The 20,324-nt window shown below is 43.1% G+C and overlaps 1 protein-coding gene across 4 annotated transcripts; it reads right to left on the bottom strand.

Annotated features, from left to right (window-relative positions):
* Positions 1 to 1,308: 1,308 nt before the first annotated feature.
* Positions 1,309 to 20,080, bottom strand: tsku.L (tsukushi, small leucine rich proteoglycan L homeolog). 4 transcript variants are annotated; one of them, XM_041582814.1, is made up of 3 exons: positions 19,556 to 19,926; positions 5,123 to 5,351; positions 1,309 to 3,306 (listed from the first exon to the last, which is right to left on the bottom strand). In XM_041582814.1, the coding sequence occupies exons 2-3, from the start codon at positions 5,127 to 5,129 to the stop codon at positions 2,243 to 2,245; spliced, it is 1,071 nt and encodes a 356-aa protein (XP_041438748.1). In that variant the 5' UTR covers positions 5,130 to 5,351; positions 19,556 to 19,926; the 3' UTR covers positions 1,309 to 2,242. The 4 variants fall into 4 exon arrangements, with proteins under 4 accessions (XP_041438748.1, XP_041438751.1, XP_041438749.1 ...); XM_041582817.1 differs by lacking the exon at positions 5,123 to 5,351 and adding an exon at positions 3,508 to 3,623; XM_041582815.1 differs by lacking the exons at positions 5,123 to 5,351; positions 19,556 to 19,926 and adding an exon at positions 19,933 to 20,080.
* Positions 20,081 to 20,324: the final 244 nt, after the last annotated feature.

Genomic DNA, 20,324 nt, shown 5'->3' with positions numbered 1-20,324 from the left:
TAAAACCCTGTCAAGTCTCCGAGGGTAGGAAAAAATACAATAAGAAATTCCAAAAAAACACTATTTTGAGTCCCACTGGAATCACTGGCCGGTGGTTTTGTTACTTCTGGTTTCAGTCGAGAGATATCCGTCGGTCCTATTGGTGCAACTCCCAGCATCTTACCCCCAGACTGGCACCCGCTATATTCAATACAGTAACGGAACCCCCAGACTGGCACCCGCTATATTCAATACAGTAACGGAACCCCCAGACTGGCACCCGCTATATTCAATACAGTAACGGAACCCCCAGACTGGCACCTGCTATATTCAATACAGTAACGGAACCCTTATTGAAACAGGACGGTTAGGGGAGTTTTTAAACCAGATCATTTTTGTACTTTAATCAAGAACCAATTAGTCCCCAAACTTGCAGTAACCAATGAGATCTGTTAGGGTTAATGTCTCACCAGCAGGCAGCACCCATGCCTCTTTGTTAATGATAGCACCCACCTATCACTACACACATGGGATGGGCAGCCATAGAAAATGCACATTTCAGCCCAAAATCTCCCCTGCGATAGGCCGATGCCATTAGAGTTACTAACATGGATTTTTTTTACCACCAGCATTTAAAGGGTGTTCCTCCTTCGTATTAACTTTTAGTATGTTATAGAATGGCTCATTCTAAGCAACCTTTCAATTGGTCTTCATTACTTTATAGGTTTTTTTTTCCTTCTTCTGCTGACTTTTCCCAGCTTTCAAATGGGGGTCACTGACCCCATCTAACAAACAAATGCTCTGTTAGGGCAGAGACACACGTGAACATTCAGGGATGATTAGTCACCCAGCGATTTCGCCTCTTCTTTGGGAGACTTATCTCCCCAAACTGCCTTCCCAACGGTGCAATCCCACCGGCAATTTAGATTCTAGCCGGCGGAAAGGCAGTTTGGGGAGATTAGTCGCCTGAATCTCCTCGAATCTGAGAGGGTCTCTGCCTTAAGGCTACAAATGTATTATTATTGCTACTATTTATTACTCATCTTTCTATTCAGGCCTCTCCTATTCATATTCCAGTCTCCTATTCATATCAATGCATGGTTGCTAGGGGAATTTGGACCCTAGCAACCAGACGGCTGAAATTGCAAAAAATTAAAACCAATTGAAAATTGTCTCAGAATATCCCTCTCTATATCATACTAACAGTTAACTCAAATGTGAACAACCCCTTTAAGACAGAAGAGAAATACTAATGGTCACATCAGTCTAAAGAGCAAACTGCTTGCTGTAGGACACTGCTGCAAAATAAAAGGTGATACTGCTGCAAAATAAAAATGGTACTGCAATGTTTTATTCACCCCTACCTTTTAAAAATGATGGGGAACCTGGAATCAGAATATAATGGAGGTGTAAACAAAAACAAATGTTTTTCCAAACAATATTCTGAACAACCTATTTTTTTTTTTTAATTGTTCCTTGAAACCAGAACATGTTAAATTTATAATGGAGTAGGAGCTGCCTTGCTGCTTGCTCTGCCAGACAGAATTTTCCCTCTAAAAACCTCAGCATTGTGCAGAATATAGATAATGTTTCATAACAACAGCTTCCCGACTTGCAAAAATGAAAACCAATTGCAAATGGTCTCAGAATATCCCTCTCTACATCATACTAACAGTTCATTTAAAGGTGAACAACCCCTTTAAAATGCAAAAACAAAACAAAAAGTCAGTCCTTTCTCTAAAGTGGTTCAATTAGGTAAAAAAAAATCCAACAGTTTACAAAAAAAATGCGTCACATTGATCTCAGGCTTTTTTTGTCCCAATAATTACAGGTTCTTGGTCATAAAGTTCAAACCATTTCCCATATCAACTTGATGATTCTCCCTGCGAATACCCGACGCCCACAATCTATAGAGATCTGATAAATATTCTAAGGCACTTGTCGCATATCGACCACATTTCTTTCTCGGCACGGATAAAAATCTATTTCCTTTATTTCAGCAAGAATTTTTCAAATATTCGGTCAAAGAAAATAAAAAAAAAAAATGTAATACGGAGCAGAAAACCTCATCTCCCCAAAAACACAAACCACGCTATTACTTTTAACTGATCTGGTACGCAATATGGATAAATATACTAGCGTCAAAAAAAAAAAAATCCAAATGAAAAAAAAAAAAAATCACTGTAGAAAAATTATAAATAAATTACTGTTCTTATAAAAAGGCACTGGGTCTGGGCAGTGTAATGTACACAATTATTAAGCCTTACAAAATGTCTTGTGCCGGAACAGCACCATTGTCATCGTGGCAAAGTAAGACTTCTTTTCGGACTCGACCTTTCTGTGCATGGAAGATGCTTTCCTTCACAGTCTTCAAGCAACGGATATTTTCCCCCCAAGTAATGCTCTTCATGGAGGGCAGGTGGAGCATGATATCCTTGGGCAAGGAGGCCACACCAGAATAGGCCAAGTTGAGCTCCTGCAAGGCTTTCAAGCCAAAGAACATGTCAGAACTTAGAGACTTTAGGTTGGGGTTGTTGGACAAGTCAAGTTCCAATAGAGACGTCAAACTTTTGAAACTGTAAGGAGAGACCTCTCTTAAATTTGGCAGGTCGCTAAGGGATAAGTGTGTGAGACTTTCAAGCCCAAGAAAGCTCACCTTCTCAATCTTGGAAAGAGGGTTCCTGTCCAAATTAAGGTGGCGGAGTGGGATTCCATGGAGATCCGGCACAGAGAGAAGCTGGTTTCCATACAACATTAGGCTATGGATGTTCGGAACAGGACGCTCCGCTCCTCTGAAGATGGAATGGATCTCGTTGTTTGCAAGATTGATGGTCATGGACCTTCCCTGGCTTTTCAGAGTGAAGGCACCAACACCGACCTTCTGGATCTTGTTAGAACTCAAGTCGAGTTCTGTGAGGCGTGAATATAAAAAACTGCCGTCCGGTAAGGTTTCCAGAAGGTTGTGACTCAAGTCCAAAGATTCCAGGTATCTCAGTTTGGAGAAGGTGGAGTAGGAGATCTTGACGATCTGGTTGTAGCTCAAGTTAAGGTTCATCAAAGTTGTATATCCAGGTCCGGACAGCACAGACTCATTGATCCTTTTCAGCCTGTTAGAGGAGAGATCCAGATACGAGGTATCCAGCGGAATGGAGACCGGGACCACATGGGGTCCGACGCGGCTGCAATCGACTTTGGTCAAGCTGAAGCTGTGGAACAGACCAAAGTTATCCACGATGCACCGACATCCCGGGAAGCAGGTCCTGCTCCCTCCGACGATTCCGTGGACGAGAAGAAAGAAAATCCAAGAAGAAAGAGCCATTGTTAGACCTGAAAATAAATCAGAAAACACTGGAATATTAGAATTTGGGTCAGACTGCAGCTGGATAATGGACATTTATATGGAAACCGATAAACCAGGAAATACACCATAAAATGCAGATTGTTCCTTAACAGGAGCACAAAGTCTCATTCATTTCTACCCACCCAGGTAATAAAACTCCAACGAGAGAATGTGAATTATGCACTGACCATGCAAGTCCAGACATCAGCCCCGATTAGAACATCTGAACATTCCACAAGGAGCATGGGAAATGGGAGGAATTAGTAACCCCTGGTCTTCTAGAATTATACAGAATTCTCTCTCTCTTAAAGAGAAAGTAAACACAAATGTAATGATTAAATTTAAGTGTAAATGTAATTACCGTAGAAAGCAGCGTTTGTTCCTTTCTGATCTTCACTGCTGATCCTGACTACATCCCACTGACGGCACTAGCTCCCCCCGCCTCTACTGCAGGATATTCTGGTGTAACTGGTCCTTTAAATTACAGTGAAAAAACCCGGCACTGTAAAAGCACCAGGATCACTTGCCAAGAGTTTGAGATAAGGAGCACTGGCATCAACGGAAGCCAAAAGTAGGTTCAACACTAAATCCCTTGCCTGTCTCTTCTCCTCTTCCCAACACTCTCATTCAGAGAACTCTTGCAGTTGGTCACCAGTGTCTCCCCCTCTATAGCAACACATCAGATCCTACGCACAGGTATATTACCCCATGCAATGAGTTACCAGGGGACATGACCTGTAGCAACTGGGCTCCTTTAGGCGTCACATTTAAAGGAGTTAAAAAAACATAGTATGATATTCTAAGAAAATTTGCAATTGGTCTTCATTTTTTATTATTTGTGTTTATTTTCATTTAAATTTGCCTTTTATTCAGCAGCCTTCCAGTTTAAGCCATCTGATTACTAGGGTCCAAATTCCCCTAGCAACCAAGCACTGATTTGAATAAGAGACTGGAATATGAATAGGAGAGGCCTGAATAGAAGGATCAGTAATAAAAAGCAGCAATAACAATACATTTGTTTTTTAGATGGGGTCAGTGACCCCCATTTGAAAGCTGGAAAGAGTCAGAAGAAGGAGGCAAATCATTCAAAAAACTATAAAAAAAAAAAAAGAAAAAAAGAAGACCAATTGAAAAGTTGCTTAGAATTAGCAATTCTATAAGGTGCTAAAAGTAAACATGAAAGTGAACCATCAGCTGGCTTCTGCTACATTGGTTCAGTAGTCAGAAGCAGCAGTGCAGAGTATATAAGCAGACAGACGCTGCTTTTAATAGCAATGGCATGTGCAAATTAAATTTAAAAACCAGTAAAATTGAGTAATGATTCCATAATGGGAAGTTGCTTACAATTGTATTTCCATTTATTAGAAGGTTTTTGGCTTAAATGATGACTGGAGCACCACTTCCTGGGCTGGCAAGTACTTAAAAAAAACTTCTAAGAAAAAATAAAGACCAACTGAAAAAGGTGCTTAGAATTAGCCATTACTAAAAGTTAACTTAAAGGTGAACCACCCCTTTAAGCCAATGCCCTAATAATTTGCATACACTGGATTTGTGGATAAGACTCATATCCGACAGTTTTTAAATGAGTTACACGGACATCCTAGAACGTAATCATCTGCATGGGGATATATCTAAAATATTTGATATTATTTGGTATTAAGCAAAGAAACTGATATATTTTACTACAAAAGACAAAAATCTGACATTTACCCACTATCCTCTATATATTGGTATTAAAACATATAGGGTAGGAGCTGCTATATGGCTTGCCTTAGGCAATACAGTACAGGACACACTATTTACATTGCATTTAAATAGCATTCAGAGCTCTTCCCACTTGCTTCTACAGGCCTGACAGTTGAGGAAAGTATTTCCTTCGGAAGGCTGCCTGGGCATGCTGGGAGTTGTAGTTTATGAAAGCCACAATGGGAAGGAAGAGGTTGAGCCTCTCTGATGTGAATAGGAAATAACCAGCATCCTGCGGTTCCGCTGCTCAGATAAACAGTTTCTTCTCCAATGGAAAACCCCCAGACTAAAGGATAAAGGAGAGACAGTAATTACAGTCTGGCAGCGTCTGAGCCACAGAAATGAGGCTGCCCCCCCCCCCGAAATCTACAGAGGGCAGAGCCACCGCAGCGCCAGGGCCTTCTGGGAGGGGAACATGTGATCTTAATTAGGACAGCGCTAATGAGCAGGTCTCCGAAAGTGGCCTCATTTTGATGCAAATTTGTGAAAATTAGGAATTATTTTGCCTTTAACTCGTGCAATGTTTGGTGGTTTCACTGGCGCTACCTGACTGCATGACAGTTGTATGGGCCCATGTTACCCTGGGGGATTCCAAGGCCGATTCCATGGGGTTATTTAGCTTTTTATTCAGCAGCTCTCCAGTTTATTTCAGCCATCTGGTTGCTATGGTCCAAATTCACCTAGCAACCATGCATTGATTTGAATAAGAGACTGGAATATGAATAGGAGAGGCCTGAATAGAAAGATGAGGAATAATAAAAAAGAGCAATAACAATACATTTGTAGCCTTACAGAGCATTTGTTTTTTAGATGGGGGTCAGCGACCACCATTAGAAAGCTGGAAAGAGTCAGAAGTAGAAGCCAATAATTAAAAAACTATAAAAAATAAACAATGAAAACCAATTGAAAAAGTTGGCCATTCTATAACATACGGAGAGTTAACTTAAAGGTGAACCCCCCCCTTAGCAGTGCGCTAATAACAAAACCACTGGACTTTCACTACACAGATATTCGTTAATATTCCGATCGTAGATATTCTGCCAGTTGGTTTTCGAGGTGGCCCCTTATTGGAAGGTGGGCTGTAACGACACCCTGAAGTCGGTATACTAAATATAGCTCACAATGGGGCAACATCAGATCTGGAGGGGGTCTCTATGCTCTTGTATAGCAGGTGGGACACAGACCACCCACCCAGTTCTACAGACCACCCACGACTCGCTGGACCCAAAAAGGAAACAAACAGCAAATTCCTATATAGGGGAACAGGGACAGATTATTGGTCATACGGATGGCTCAATGTGATTGGCCCACATACAAGTGATGTCACTGGGAATAAAGTCGGAATTCTCCCATGTTTTTCCCAGCATTCCCAGACTCACAATACACAATCTCAGCTGACGGCTGACCCTATGGGGTGGGGGTTGGGAGCTAATGTTTCCCACGGAAATTAGATTCCGTAAGTCACTGCGTCTGACCCAGGCTAAAAATAGAACAAACTAATTCCGACAGTTGCACCGACCCCAGTTTTATATCAAAACCTAATTGAGATTTTACACCAACACATTCGAAGGCAAAGGCAGGTTTCCAGGGGAGTCTGACGCCTAAAGCAAGGCATTGTGGGACTGGAGTCTTGGAACATGTAGTCAGGACCAGCAGTTCAGGTCCGGGAGAGACAGATGCAACTTAATATAATTGAACGCGTGTGATGAACGGATATTGGGAAGCGACTTAAAATGATATACTGTATATACTCGAGTATAAGCCGTCCCGAGTATAAGCCGAGGTACCTAATTTTACCTCCAAAAACTGGGAAAGCTTATTGACTCGAGTATAAGCCTAGGGTGAGAAATGTAGTAGCTTCTGGTAAGTTTCAATCAAAAAATTTATGGTTTCTGCTCCCATTGAAGGTGCCGGAGTCTCGTTTTTGGATGCTGGCGACCATTCCTGGACGCCGGAGAATATTCTTGGAGACTATTCTTGGACGCCGGCGACTGTTCTTAGATGCTGGCGACCGTTTTTGCGCTTGACCCGAGTATAAGCCGAGGTAGAGTTTTTCAGCATATTTTGGGGGCTGAAAAACTTGGCTTATACTCGAGTATATACGGTAACCTTTATTATGCAAAATTATTATGGATTTAATTTTCCCTTTAAAAGGAAACAAAGGAGCATCACATGGATTATAAAGCCTCATTCATAACTGGGTATCCAGCTGCGACAATTCCATCATCAGTGTCATCATTAGACCTGTTGCTAAACCTGCTGGCTGAATTAAAGGACCGGAGAGTTTCCCAGCAGTGTGGCCATGCTTTATGGCTCAAGAGATATACTTATGACAGGAGTCACAGCTAAGGGCAATTGCACGGAGGGGGGGATTTAAGTATAAGTAAACCTTAAAAATTAGTGATTATAAAATAAATGAGAGGGCTATTCTAAGCACTTTTGTAATGTAAATTCGTTTTTTTTTTTCTTTCATTCCAAGATATTAAGGGATACATGTAATGTTAATATGAATGAATTGTTACAACAGCGCCACCTGCTGGTCAGTTTCCCACCAGTCTGACCAGCAAGTAGTCAAGGAAGTTGGCAGGAGAGAGAAAGAGGCTGATGTTCTTCTGCTTAGGAATAAAATTAGAAACTTTTCTCACATCTTTCCTAAGCAGAAGAACATCAGAGCAGTCTCTTTAATTTTACATTGCTTTTAAAGGATAAGTAAACCTTAAAAATAAGTCACTGGAGCCTATAGGCAATGGAAGGCTGCAGCAAACAACTAGCCCCCATTTAAAGTGCATATTTATAGATAATTGCTCTCTTTTCTTCAAACAAATTGATCCTTGTCACAAAATTGAAATCGTAGGGCTCTTACACACGGGCGTTTTTACCTGCGCTCCCCTGCGTTTCTTCCATTCAGCCGCAGGAGTAGACGCACTCAATTATTGTGAAGGAGGCTGTACTCACGCAGACGCATGTAAGCGCCAAATGCAGGTGGAATGCAACATGCTGCGTCCCACCTGCGTTGGCGCTTACATGCGTCAGCGATGTAATGGGATTTTTTAACCTGCTCGGTCGACCGACCGACTTTCAACCAAATATTGATCGGGGACGTCCGTCCGATGGCCCCACACACGGGCCAATAATCGGCAACCGGACGGTCTGTCTGCGGTTTTTATCAGCCCGTGTGGGGGGGGGGCCCTTTAGGGATATTACAAATCTAATTGTTTTACATGTAAACTTGCTCCATTAGTTCAAGGATATTTTTCATATTTGATATTGCTGCATTAGTTGATAGTTTTCTTCATTTAAATCTGTAAATCCATTAAGTGAGGTTTTGGTTTATTTCCCTTTATTTTATCTGCTGGGATATCTATTTTTTATTTTAATTATATGTACTGATTTGTTCAATTCCTTGATATGTCATTCAGCAATGTATATTCTTCTTCTAGGTTGATCTCGACTTATTATGTGAAACAATATCTGTTGTGTTTATAAAAAAAAACCAATAAAAATGTTGAATAATGGAAAGTGCGGCACAGCTGGAGGGCCGACATTCCTGTGCATAATCAATCGCTTCCCTTTCAGGTTCGGCAACTAAATCAGAAGCAGGTTCTTCGCAAGAACTTCGGGTTCCCGGGTAGAACCTCAGGCAAGAGATGCTTCTAGCACCCGAGGCAGAAAGAGGGGTGAACGAGTTTTATAGATACCCAGAGGAAAGGGAGGTTCTTTGCATGGGGAATTCTCATTCCTCGGATACAGTGGAGGAGAAGAAGCAGTTCAGCAGGATCGGCCGCATTTCTAGCAAAACTCTGCTCAATTTACCGTGTAAGAGAATCTCGCTCTGCGACTCACGTAACCGGGCCGGTGATTGTGTGAAGGTCACGCTCGGCTATTGACCCAGTTCCTTCCTAATAAACATCTCATTATGCCATGGATTTCAGATGCCCATTGATTTAAACTGCCAGCAGGTCACAACATCTGAGAATAAAGGGCAAGTAAAACCAAAAATCCCAAAACTGCATCAAGAAAATGTCATTCTATACAGTAGCCTATAGTATAAAGTGCTAGTCAGGCATTTTCATTGTGTGGCACATTTGTGGTGCCAAGTTTTCATGTGGTATAAAGAGACAACTCTTACATGGAGGTGTAACTTGATAAACAGCCTTTACATTAACTCTAAAAACCCAAGGACTTCGGATGAAGTGTAAAACGAAACTTTCGATTTCACCGTTCTGCGCAGTTTAGTGCAAATACAGTGTATCAAAAACAGAAGCTCAATGTTTTGCCCTATTTCTGCAGCTGATGCGGAACAGAAGCGGATTTGTCTTTTTAAAGGTGTTGTTCACCTTTAAATTAACTGTTAGTATGATGCGTAGTGATTCTCTAAAAAAAAAAAAAAAATTGCAATTGGTTTTCATTTTTATTTGTGTTTTTTGAGTTATTTAGCTTTTTATTCAGCAGCTCTCCAGTTTGCAATGTCAGCAATCTGGTTGCTAGTGTCCAAATTACCCTAGTAACCATGCACTGATTTGAATAAAAGACTGGAATATGAATAGGAGAGACCTGAATAGAAAGAAGAGTAATAAAAAGTATCAACAACAATACATTTGTAGCCTTACAGAGCATTTGTTTTTTTAGATGGGGTCAGTGACCCCCATTTGAAAGCTGGAAAGAGTCAGAAGAAGAAGAAGGCAAATAATTCAAAACATTAAAAAAAAAAAAAAGTAATGCTTAGAATTGGTCTAAAGGTTAACTTAAAGGTGAACCACCCCATTATGCGTCTCTCTGATAAGAATTGTAAGATTGTACAAATTTGAATAAAGGGCAGAAGTCCAGGCCATGGGGCTCTCGGGGGTCCCTACTACAGTTACTGCTCACCCCCATATACAACCCCCACCTGCATTTGAACAGGTTAATGAGGAGGTTCCTATATACTATAGTCGTAAGGGAGAAGCTGGGGAAGGGATACAAGGTTGCGTTCTGTTGGGGCCCGACACTACTGTACAAAGGGCCCCCCCAATATGCAGCACTGCCCCCCAGTTTGTCACCAGAGGATTGACTCATGGATGCCCCCGCCTATCGTTCTCAGGATGTCGGGGGGCGTTTGTGTGACGGGGGAGCAGAGAGTGCGGATAACAAAGCGGCCCTTGTAGTGGAGGAAAGTGACACACACTTGGGAAAATGAAAAGAGAGTTCAAAGCACAGAAAGTCTCTACGTGATCGGAACAAAAGCTCCCGGCGTGACAGCAATGCACAAGCAGAAGGGAACAGACAGACGGCAGCCTCCCTATCTGACAACTCATAAAGCTACTGGTTAGGGACAGGCAGACAGCAGGGTTCAGTTGCTGCAGAACTACAACTCCCATCACCCTCTGTATGCAGAAGAGCACAGTAAAGGAAACATTCCTTGCAAATTAATTTTGTTCACAGAGACATGAAAGTAAATGGCAACCTATACAGAACTGAGCTAATCACAGGACATATCTATACAGTGTTATAGGCTCTCTTTCTCTCTGTACAGACTATGAGCAAACTTAGGGGGCTGTTCCTGCTTAATTGTGCTTAGTACAGGGAATACCTATGCTGCCATAGTTTTATGGGATCTCTCTGTACAGACTATGAGCAAACTTAGGGGACTGTTCCTGCTTAATTGTGCTTAGTACAGGGAATACCTATGCTGTCATAGTTTTATGGGATCTCTCTGTACAGACTATGAGCAAATTTAGGGGACTGTTCCTGCTGAATTGTGCTTAGTACAGGGAATACCTATGCTGCCATAGTTTTATGGGATCTCTCTGTACAGACTATGAGCAAACTTAGGGACTGTTCCTGCTGAATTGTGCTTAGTACAGGGGAATACCTATGCTGCCATAGTTTTATGGGATCTCTCTGTACAGACTATGAGCAAATTTAGGGGACTGTTCCTGCTGAATTGTGCTTAGTACAGAGGAATACCTATGCTGCCATAGTTTTATGGGATCTCTCTGTACAGACTATGAGCAAATTTAGGGGACTGTTCCTGCTGAATTGTGCTTAGTACAGGGAAATACCTATGCTGTCATAGTTTTATGGGATCTCTCTGTACAGACTATGAGCAAACGTAGGGGCTGTTCCTGCTGAATTGTGTCTATTATTTACTTACAGCCCAATACTATAAAACTATACCAACATAGATGAACAACAATGGGGGTCCTGACCATTTGTTGGATCTCAAAGTCTACAAACCTGGAATATATGGAAACCAACAGCCCTATAAACATAACACGCGTCAATGTTTTCTCTCTTTCTCAGGGTCACTAGGGCAATAATACAATGAAAGGACACTGCCTGTACAACTGGAAAGATTTGATTTCTGTTGAAGCAAAAAAAAAAAACCCTCAAAATGTGTTTGATTGTGCCTGAAAAAATGTGAAGCTGTAAATAACAATTTACTTAAACATTGAACAAATGATAAGTGACTTGCACCTTACATAGCAGCCCTGCTTTATGGCAGCTGAGATTCTAGCTATCTGTATAACAGAACATTCTGTCCCAGTGGCTGCACAGATCCTATCTGATCCCCATTGTAAGCAGCAGTCCTGTCCTGCTTTATGGCAGCTGAGATTCTAGCTATCTGTATAACAGAACATTCTGTCCCAGTGGCTGCACAGATCCTATCTGATCCCCATTGTAAGCAGCAGTCCTGTCCTGCTTTATGGCAGCTGAGATTCTAGCTATCTGTATAACAGAACATTCTGTCCCAGTGGCTGCACAGATCCTATCTGATCCCCATTGTAAGCAGCAGTCCTGTCCTGCTTTATGGCAGCTGAGATTCTAGCTATCTGTATAACAGAACATTCTGTCCCAGTGGCTGCACAGATCCTATCTGATCCCCATTGTAAGCAGCAGTCCTGTCCTGCTTTATGGCTCAAGCACTGACCATGGACAAAAACTCAGGTAGGTTCTTTCCAGAATTAACCGATTTACACATTCCGAATTCCCACAATTTGCAGGAATCATTTTACCCCCAGTGCACAGATGACACACTGGAGAGGAAGTGAGTCGAGCAGGAACCGCGTGACAAAGAATCCAGTTCACAGGGAGGCGGCAGATTTCACTTCAGTTTAATTTTCTTTCCCACATTGTCAGTGAGCAGAGGACAAGATCCCACTTGCTGAATAGGTGAGTGAAAAGCCCAGGCTACTTCGTATTCTGCCCGGCACTCTAACCCACCCGATGCAAAGACACAGGGCAAAAAGCTGGGAGGCTCGGCCGCAGCTCCGAGATTAAACTAAAGTGCTTGAGACAATGCTATGGAGATACTGGCCCTTTAATATCCCAAAGGGGCCCCAGCCTGTGCCAGCGAAAGGGATTGTAAAGACTGTCTCAGCACGATGCACAGGCCACGAGACAATGGCAGCCGTCTTCATTCTTTCCATTAAAGGGGAACTTTTTAATATAAGCTGCATTATACTGAAATAAGAAACTTTCTAAATACAATCAATTAAAAATTCTGTACTGTTTCTGAAATAATTAAGTTTATCTTCACTATTCCTCTCTCAGCATCTGTTTCTCTTCATTCTCTCTTCATGCGGCAGTTGGGTGTCAGATATTCATTGACAGTTAGCGGCAGATTTATCAAGGTTTGAATTTCGAATTTGAAAAACGTTGAAATTCGAATTCAAAAAGACGAACCGAAATTTAAAAAAAAAAAAAAAAAAAAAAAAAATCAACTTTTTTTTGGGCGAATAGGTCCATTTTCGATTGAAAAATCGGTTTGTTTTTGGAAAAACTTTGATTCGAATTCAAAGTCCACCAATTGACTCCAAAGAAGTTCTAGGAGGTCCCCCATAGGCTAAAACAGCAATTTTGCAGGTTTTAGATGGCGAATGGTCGACGTTTAATTTTTAAAGAGACAGTAAATGATAAATTTAGAATTTTACAATTTTTTTCCAAATGTTTGGAATATTCCCTAGTCGAAGTACACAAAGATTTAGCTCAAAATTAAAAAAAGAAATTTAAATTCGAATTTTCACTACGACCTTTGATAAATCTGCCCCTTAGAGTGAGGTCTAATAAATCTTCTAGGCAAAAGGAGCCCCCCTATAAGATATATTGGATCTAACTGTCAGTGAATATCTGACACCCAACTGCTGCATGAAGACAGAATGAAGAGAAACAGATGCTGAGAGAGGAATAGTGAACATAAACTTGATTATTTCAGAAACAATGCAGAATATTTAATTGATTGCATTTAGAAAGTGTCTTATCTCAGTAAGTTGAAACTTATGTTAAATTTTCATTGTCGCGATAGTTCCCCTTAAAAATAGGGAGAGGGAGGAAGAGGAGCTGAACTTTAAAGTGGAAATGTGTTACAAGAATGTTACAACGTTGTTACACGTCATTATAAACCTCAACTCCGAGGGAAACCCACCTGTGTAAGGAGCCCGACATCCCTTTGTCAAATATCTCTGGAGTGTGTCAAAAGAGTTAAATGCCTGGGGGGGGGGCACCGCTATTAACTATTTCAGGCTACAGGTGGGGCATCGAACTACAGGTATTTAAAGGAGAACTAAAGCTACTCATGGAGTATTTTGTATTTTTTCTAATGAAGGGATCTCCATTTTAACAAGCCTGTGTGTGGGTTCCTCCGGGTACCCCGGTTTCCTTACACCCTGAATATACACAGGCTGGTTAATTGTCTCCTAATAAAACTGTACCCCATTTCCTTACACCCTGAATACACACAGGCTGGTTAACTGTTTCCTAACAAATCTGTACCCCGGTTTCCTTATACCCTGAATACACACAGGCTGGTTAATTTGTCTCCTAATAAAACTGTACCCCATTTCCTTACACCCTGAATACACACAGGCTGGTTAATTGTCTCCTAATAAAACTGTACCCCATTTCCTTACACCCTGAATACACACAGGCTGGTTAACTGTTTCCTAATAAAACGGTACCCCGGTTTCCTTACACCCTGAATACACACAGGCTGGTTAACTGTCTCCTAACAAATCTGTACCCCGGTTTCCTTACACCCTGAATTCACACAGGCTGGTTAATTTGTCTCCTAATAAAACTGTACCCCATTTCCTTACACCCTGAATACACACAGGCTGGTTAATTGTCTCCTTATAAAACTGTACCCCGGGTTCCTTACGCCCTGAATACACAGGCTGGTTAATTGTCTCCTAATAAAACTGTACCCCCATTTCCTTACACCCTGAATACACACAGGCAGGTTGATTGTCTCCTAATAAAACTGCCCCTAGTGTGTGACTGCAATGAGGACATTAGATTGTAAACTCCACTGGTAAATTGGATAACATTACTCACCAGGCAACCCCACAAATAATCTCCCCAAAATCACAGGTGACTACTGAGGAAGAAGAGCCCCAGGGCCCCTATTACCCCACATGGGGTCTGCTTCCTCGATAATTACTCTACTGGACTGATGGGAGTGATGTATAAACTGTATAAAGTGTTGCCTCCTCTTACAGTGAATTAAAGGAAATATTCCGGCCAGTGAAAGATCCCTTTGTTTGGGAGAGACATTCTTATCTGACACAGCTTCCCACATTACTGTATAATCTGCTTGTCTTTTGAAGTTTACATTAAAGGGTAAGTCTGCTTAAAGAAATACTTTTCTTTTTCTATTGTACTTACAAAAAGGTATGAGAACAGAAGAGGCTCATGATGGAAAGTACTGGCACAATCACAATTTGTTCGAATTTTACAGGATCCATCACCCCGGGGATCAAGGTGAGTGAAGGCCTAATAGTCATGAAGCCCCCGTGCCCCTCACACCCTCGGGGTTTACTCCCCACAAGTGGTTGATCTGGATTCCACTAACTGGGTCTGACTCCTGAAACAATGTAGTAGAGGGGATCACTAACTGGTCCGACTCCTGAAACAATGTAGCAGAGGGGATCACTAACTGGTCCGACTCCTGAAACAATGTAGCAGAGGGGATCACTAACTGGTCCGACTCCTGAAACAATGTAGCAGAGGGGGATCACTAACTGGTTCGACTCCTGAAACAATGTAGCAGAGGGGGATCACTAACTGGGTCTGACTCCTGAAACAATGTAGCAGAGGGGATCACTAACTGGTCCGACTCCTGAAACAATGTAGCAGAGGGGATCACTAACTGGTTCGACTCCTGAAACAATGTAGCAGAGGGGGATCACTAACTGGGTCTGACTCCTGAAACGATGTAGCAGAGGGGATCACTAACTGGGTCTGACTCCTGAAACAATGTAGCAGAGGGGATCACTAACTGGTTCGACTCCTGAAACAATGTAGCAGAGGGGGATCACTAACTGGGTCTGACTCCTGAAACGATGTAGCAGAGGGGGATCACTAACTGGGTCTGACTCCTGAAACGATGTAGCAGAGGGGGATCACTAACTGGGTCTGACTCCTGAAACAATGTAGCAGAGGGGATCACTAACTGGGTCTGACTCCTGAAACAATGTAGCAGAGGGGATCACTAACTGGGTCTGACTCCTGAAACAATGTAGCAGAGGGGATCACTAACTGGGTCTGACTCCTGAAACGATGTAGCAGAGGGGATCACTAACTGGTTCGACTCCTGAAACAATGTAGCAGAGGGGGATCACTAACTGGGTCTGACTCCTGAAACGATGTAGCAGAGGGGATCACTAACTGGTCCGACTCCTGAAACAATGTAGCAGAGGGGATCACTAACTGGTCCGACTCCTGAAACAATGTAGCAGAGGGGGATCACTAACTGGTTCGACTCCTGAAACAATGTAGCAGAGGGGGATCACTAACTGGGTCTGACTCCTGAAACAATGTAGCAGAGGGGATCACTAACTGGTCCGACTCCTGAAACAATGTAGCAGAGGGGATCACTAACTGGTTCGACTCCTGAAACAATGTAGCAGAGGGGGATCACTAACTGGGTCTGACTCCTGAAACGATGTAGCAGAGGGGATCACTAACTGGGTCTGACTCCTGAAACAATGTAGCAGAGGGGATCACTAACTGGTTCGACTCCTGAAACAATGTAGCAGAGGGGGATCACTAACTGGGTCTGACTCCTGAAACGATGTAGCAGAGGGGGATCACTAACTGGGTCTGACTCCTGAAACGATGTAGCAGAGGGGGATCACTAACTGGGTCTGACTCCTGAAACAATGTAGCAGAGGGGATCACTAACTGGGTCTGACTCCTGAAACAATGTAGCAGAGGGGATCACTAACTGGGTCTGACTCCTGAAACAATGTAGCAGAGGGGATCACTAACTGGGTCTGACTCCTGAAACAATGTAGCAGAGGGGGATCACTAACTGGGTCTGACTCCTGAAACGATGTAGCAGAGGGGGATCACTAACTGGGTCTGACTCCTGAAACGATGTAGCAGAGGGGATCACTAACTGGTTCGACTCCTGAAACAATGTAGCAGAGGGGGATCACTAACTGGGTCTGACTCCTGAAACGATGTAGCAGAGGGGATCACTAACTGGGTCTGACTCCTGAAAGCAAAGGACAGATACTATTTTCACTTACAGCTGCAACATAAATAAAAACCATTATGTATATTGGAAAGTTAGAGTAACATTGTTTTCCTTTGGGTGGAGTTGCCCTTTAAGATAAAGAGGAACACGGATTATCCGTCTGCCCCAAACTCTTCCCAAATACAAAATAACCCCCCCCCCCCGCAGGATTGTCAGGATGTCAAACAGCTGTGGGCCAAGGTGGATTAAGTGTGGGGGGGGGGGTGACTACGGCAATTCTGGGAAAAATGCCCCCCGGGGTCCCAGCTGCACTAACAACATTCTGCAACTATTTCCAATAAAGGCGACTTCAACGAGATCAGAATCTGCAGCGAGTTACGGGTCCAGTCACAAACTTCATTTTTCCTTAAAAAAAACTTTTACTGTAAAGAGAAAAACTCCTGAAATAAACTCTCTATGGCAGCACCAACCCTCACCTTTAATTACAAATTAAGGAACAGTAACATCAAAAAAATTAAAGTGATTTAAAGAATTAAAAATATCATGCAGTGTTGTCCTGCACATAGTAGTACTTATCTGTTATCTACTGTGTATCCTGTGCTTGAATGGCTGCCCCCATGGCTACACAGCAGCTTGTTTATATAAACTATAGTAGTACTTATCTGTTATCTACTGTGTATCCTGTGCTTGAATGGCTGCCCCCATGACTACACAGCAGCTTGTTTATATAAACTATAGTAGTACTTATCTGTTATCTACTGTGTATCCTGTGCTTGAATGGCTGCCCCATGGCTACACAGCAGCTTGTTTATATAAACTATAGTAGTACTTATCTATTATCTACTGTGTATCCTGTGCTTGAATGGCTGCCCCCATGGCTACACAGCAGCTTGTTTATATAAACTATAGTAGTATGTATCTGTTATCTACTGTGTATCCTGTGCTTGAATGGCTGCCCCCATGGCTACACAGCAGCTTGTTTATATAAACTATAGTAGTACTTATCTGTTATCTACTGTGTATTCTGTGCTTGAATGGCTGCCCCCATGGCTACACAGCAGCTTGTTTATATAAACTATAGTAGTGTTTCTGAAGCAAACAGATCAGTGTTACCAGTGCAGGGAAACAGTACATTATATTTTCATTACTATAAAACACTTTTTTTTTGGTGTTACTGTTGCTTTAATGAATATACTAAAGTCAAAATATATTGGGACAAAACAAAGGATTATGAGAAATCCATCCAGGAAGTGAAATTTATAAACAAAAACTGCCATTTGGCAGGGAATGGGGACAATGACAGACGAGTCCGTCCCACCCATAGACTGACGAGCCAGTCCCGGACCCCCTAAGATTTCTATCTATATTGATAAAAAGACCAATTAAAGGGGAAGTGAAAGAGAACAGGATTATTATTATTTATCAGGAGGAATCCCTGCAGGGCAGTTTTGGGTCAGGTACAGAGTCTCCCCCCAGGCACAAGGGTGGGGGGCACATGGAGCTCATGATCAAATTACAGCAGCCGTGGCAGTTTCTCTTCTGCTCAAGTGATGGAGTTGGGAGGGGAGAGAAAAAAGTGCCAGAGAGAAACGACTTGTATCCGATGTATTAACCTTTTCAGGGCATTCTGGCCATGGTGAACCCCAAATAACTCCATGCCTGGGGGGGGTACAGATTTTTTTCAGCTATAGATGTAGGATTCTATTACTAGGCACCAAGACTTAACGTCTCCAGAACCATTTGTGCCCCAGCTGTACCACTCCATAGATTGTAAGCTCTTGGGATACACTGTCCTGCTGCAGCCTACAATATGAAGCAACCAACGCATATTGCACAGAATAAACTTCTGGGAGTTGTAGTTTAACAACAGCCAAAGAGTTAACTGCTTCATGACTGGAATGTGCCGTTACTAAAGTGCCCAGAATACGTTTCCCAATTTCTGCTGCACTCTTTCCATGCTGGAGAGAAGTAAAGTGAATCTAAGACACCAGGCTGATATTGGGAAGACTGTTTTTTGGGGTTAAAGTCACCCCCAGTTTCATACCAGTTCCGCGTCCTAGTTCAAAGGCAAAAAGTGAATGTGCACTCACCCCTATCTAATTAAATGAAGTTCAGGTCGGACCCCTTTGGGGGGCAGCATCACAATTTTAACCTGCAGTAGGGTCCCCGGTATCCACCATTTACAAGTCAGTGGAGCTCATTTATCAACACTGGGCAGATTTGCCCACGGGCAGTTACCTATAGCAACCAATCAGTGATTAGCTTTTTAAAGCCAGCTGCAAGGAGAACAATGAATGCAGCAATCTGATTGGTTGCCATGGGCTACTGCCCATGAGCAAATTTGCCCAGAGTTGATAAATGACCCCCAATGTCTCTGCAGAAGATCCAGGGAACCCCTGTACTGAAGTTACTTATACAATATGGGTGAATGGGACTCAGCACACAGGTCAGACTAGTACAGAACCTAAACAGGAAGGTTCTAAGCTCCCCAACAGGACCCAACACATGATCACTAGGGTTCTGGGGTCACTAGGGTTGTGGGATCTCTAGGGTTGTGGGATCTCTAGGGTTGTGGGATCTCTAGGGTTGTGGGATCTCTAGGGTTGTGGGATCTCTAGGGTTGTGGGATCTCTAGGGTTGTGGGATCTCTAGGGTTGTGGGGTCTCTAGGGTTGTGGGGGTCTCTAGGGTTGTGGGGTCTCTAGGGTTGTGGGGTCTCTAGGGTTGTGGGGTCTCTAGGGTTGTGGGGTCTCTAGGGTTGTGGGGTCTCTAGGGTTGTGGGGTCTCTAGGGTTGTGGGGTCTCTAGGGTTGTGGGGTCTCTAGGGTTCTGGGGTCACTAGGGTTCTGGGGTCACTAGGGTTCTGGGGTCACTAGGGTTGTGGGATTCAGGTTCTGGGACAGTCAATGAGATCCAGTGTAAAGGATAAGTAGGAAGGTTCTGGGCGGAATAACAGATCTAAAGAGCCGAACCCAGCGAGTTACAATCACAGGACGAACCAACACCCAACTGGACCCCAGTCCCACTGTTTTACCTGTAATCCCCGGCGGGTCGGGTGCTCAGGGGTCGGACGGCAGCAGGAGGGGCTGCGCTGCTTTTGTTACAGTCCAGCGTCGGACACTCCGTCTCTTTGTAACCGACAATCCGGCATTTCATGTTATATCCCCCCCCTCCGCCTTTCTACAAATCACGGGGTTCGGCCGCCGCCTCACGCTCAGCCCGGGAGACCCCGCATTGTCCCGCTCACACTCCGACAGCCGCGCTGACACTGAGCGCAACCAACTGGCGGCTGCGGGGGAGTCTCACAGGAACAGGGGAAAGTCTGTCGCTCACTGTTTAAAGGGCCAGCAGCAGCCACGTGGGGGCAGGACTAAATCATCTCTCCCTCATACTCAATCTCCTCATACTCACCATACTCGTTACTCACACCCTGCTGCTGCTGCTGCTGGACTTGGGCTTATGATGCAGCAAAGATCTGTACAGACAGGGGCACATGTGACTTATAGAACCACAGGCAGAGGGGAGCTGAGTCTGTAGCAAATAGAGTGCAACTATCTGCATTGCCCCTCCCCCAACACAGTTCCAAAGTCCTAAGGTGATTAAACCTTTCAGTTAACTTTTAATATATTATAGAATGGCCAATTCTAAGCGATTTTTCAATCGGTCTTCATTGTTTTGTTTTATTGTGTATTTGTTTTTTTATTTGCCTTCTTCTTCTGACTTTTTCCAACTTTCAAATGGGGGTCACTGACCCATTCTAAACACAAATACTCTGTAAGGGCAGTGACTTACTAGTAGATTTT

Source organism: Xenopus laevis, chromosome 2L (assembly GCF_017654675.1).
Source record: "Xenopus laevis strain J_2021 chromosome 2L, Xenopus_laevis_v10.1, whole genome shotgun sequence".
Classification (NCBI taxonomy): domain Eukaryota; kingdom Metazoa; phylum Chordata; class Amphibia; order Anura; family Pipidae; genus Xenopus; species Xenopus laevis.
Note: the sequence above shows the minus strand (reverse complement) of the source record. Positions and strands in the feature narration are given on the sequence as shown.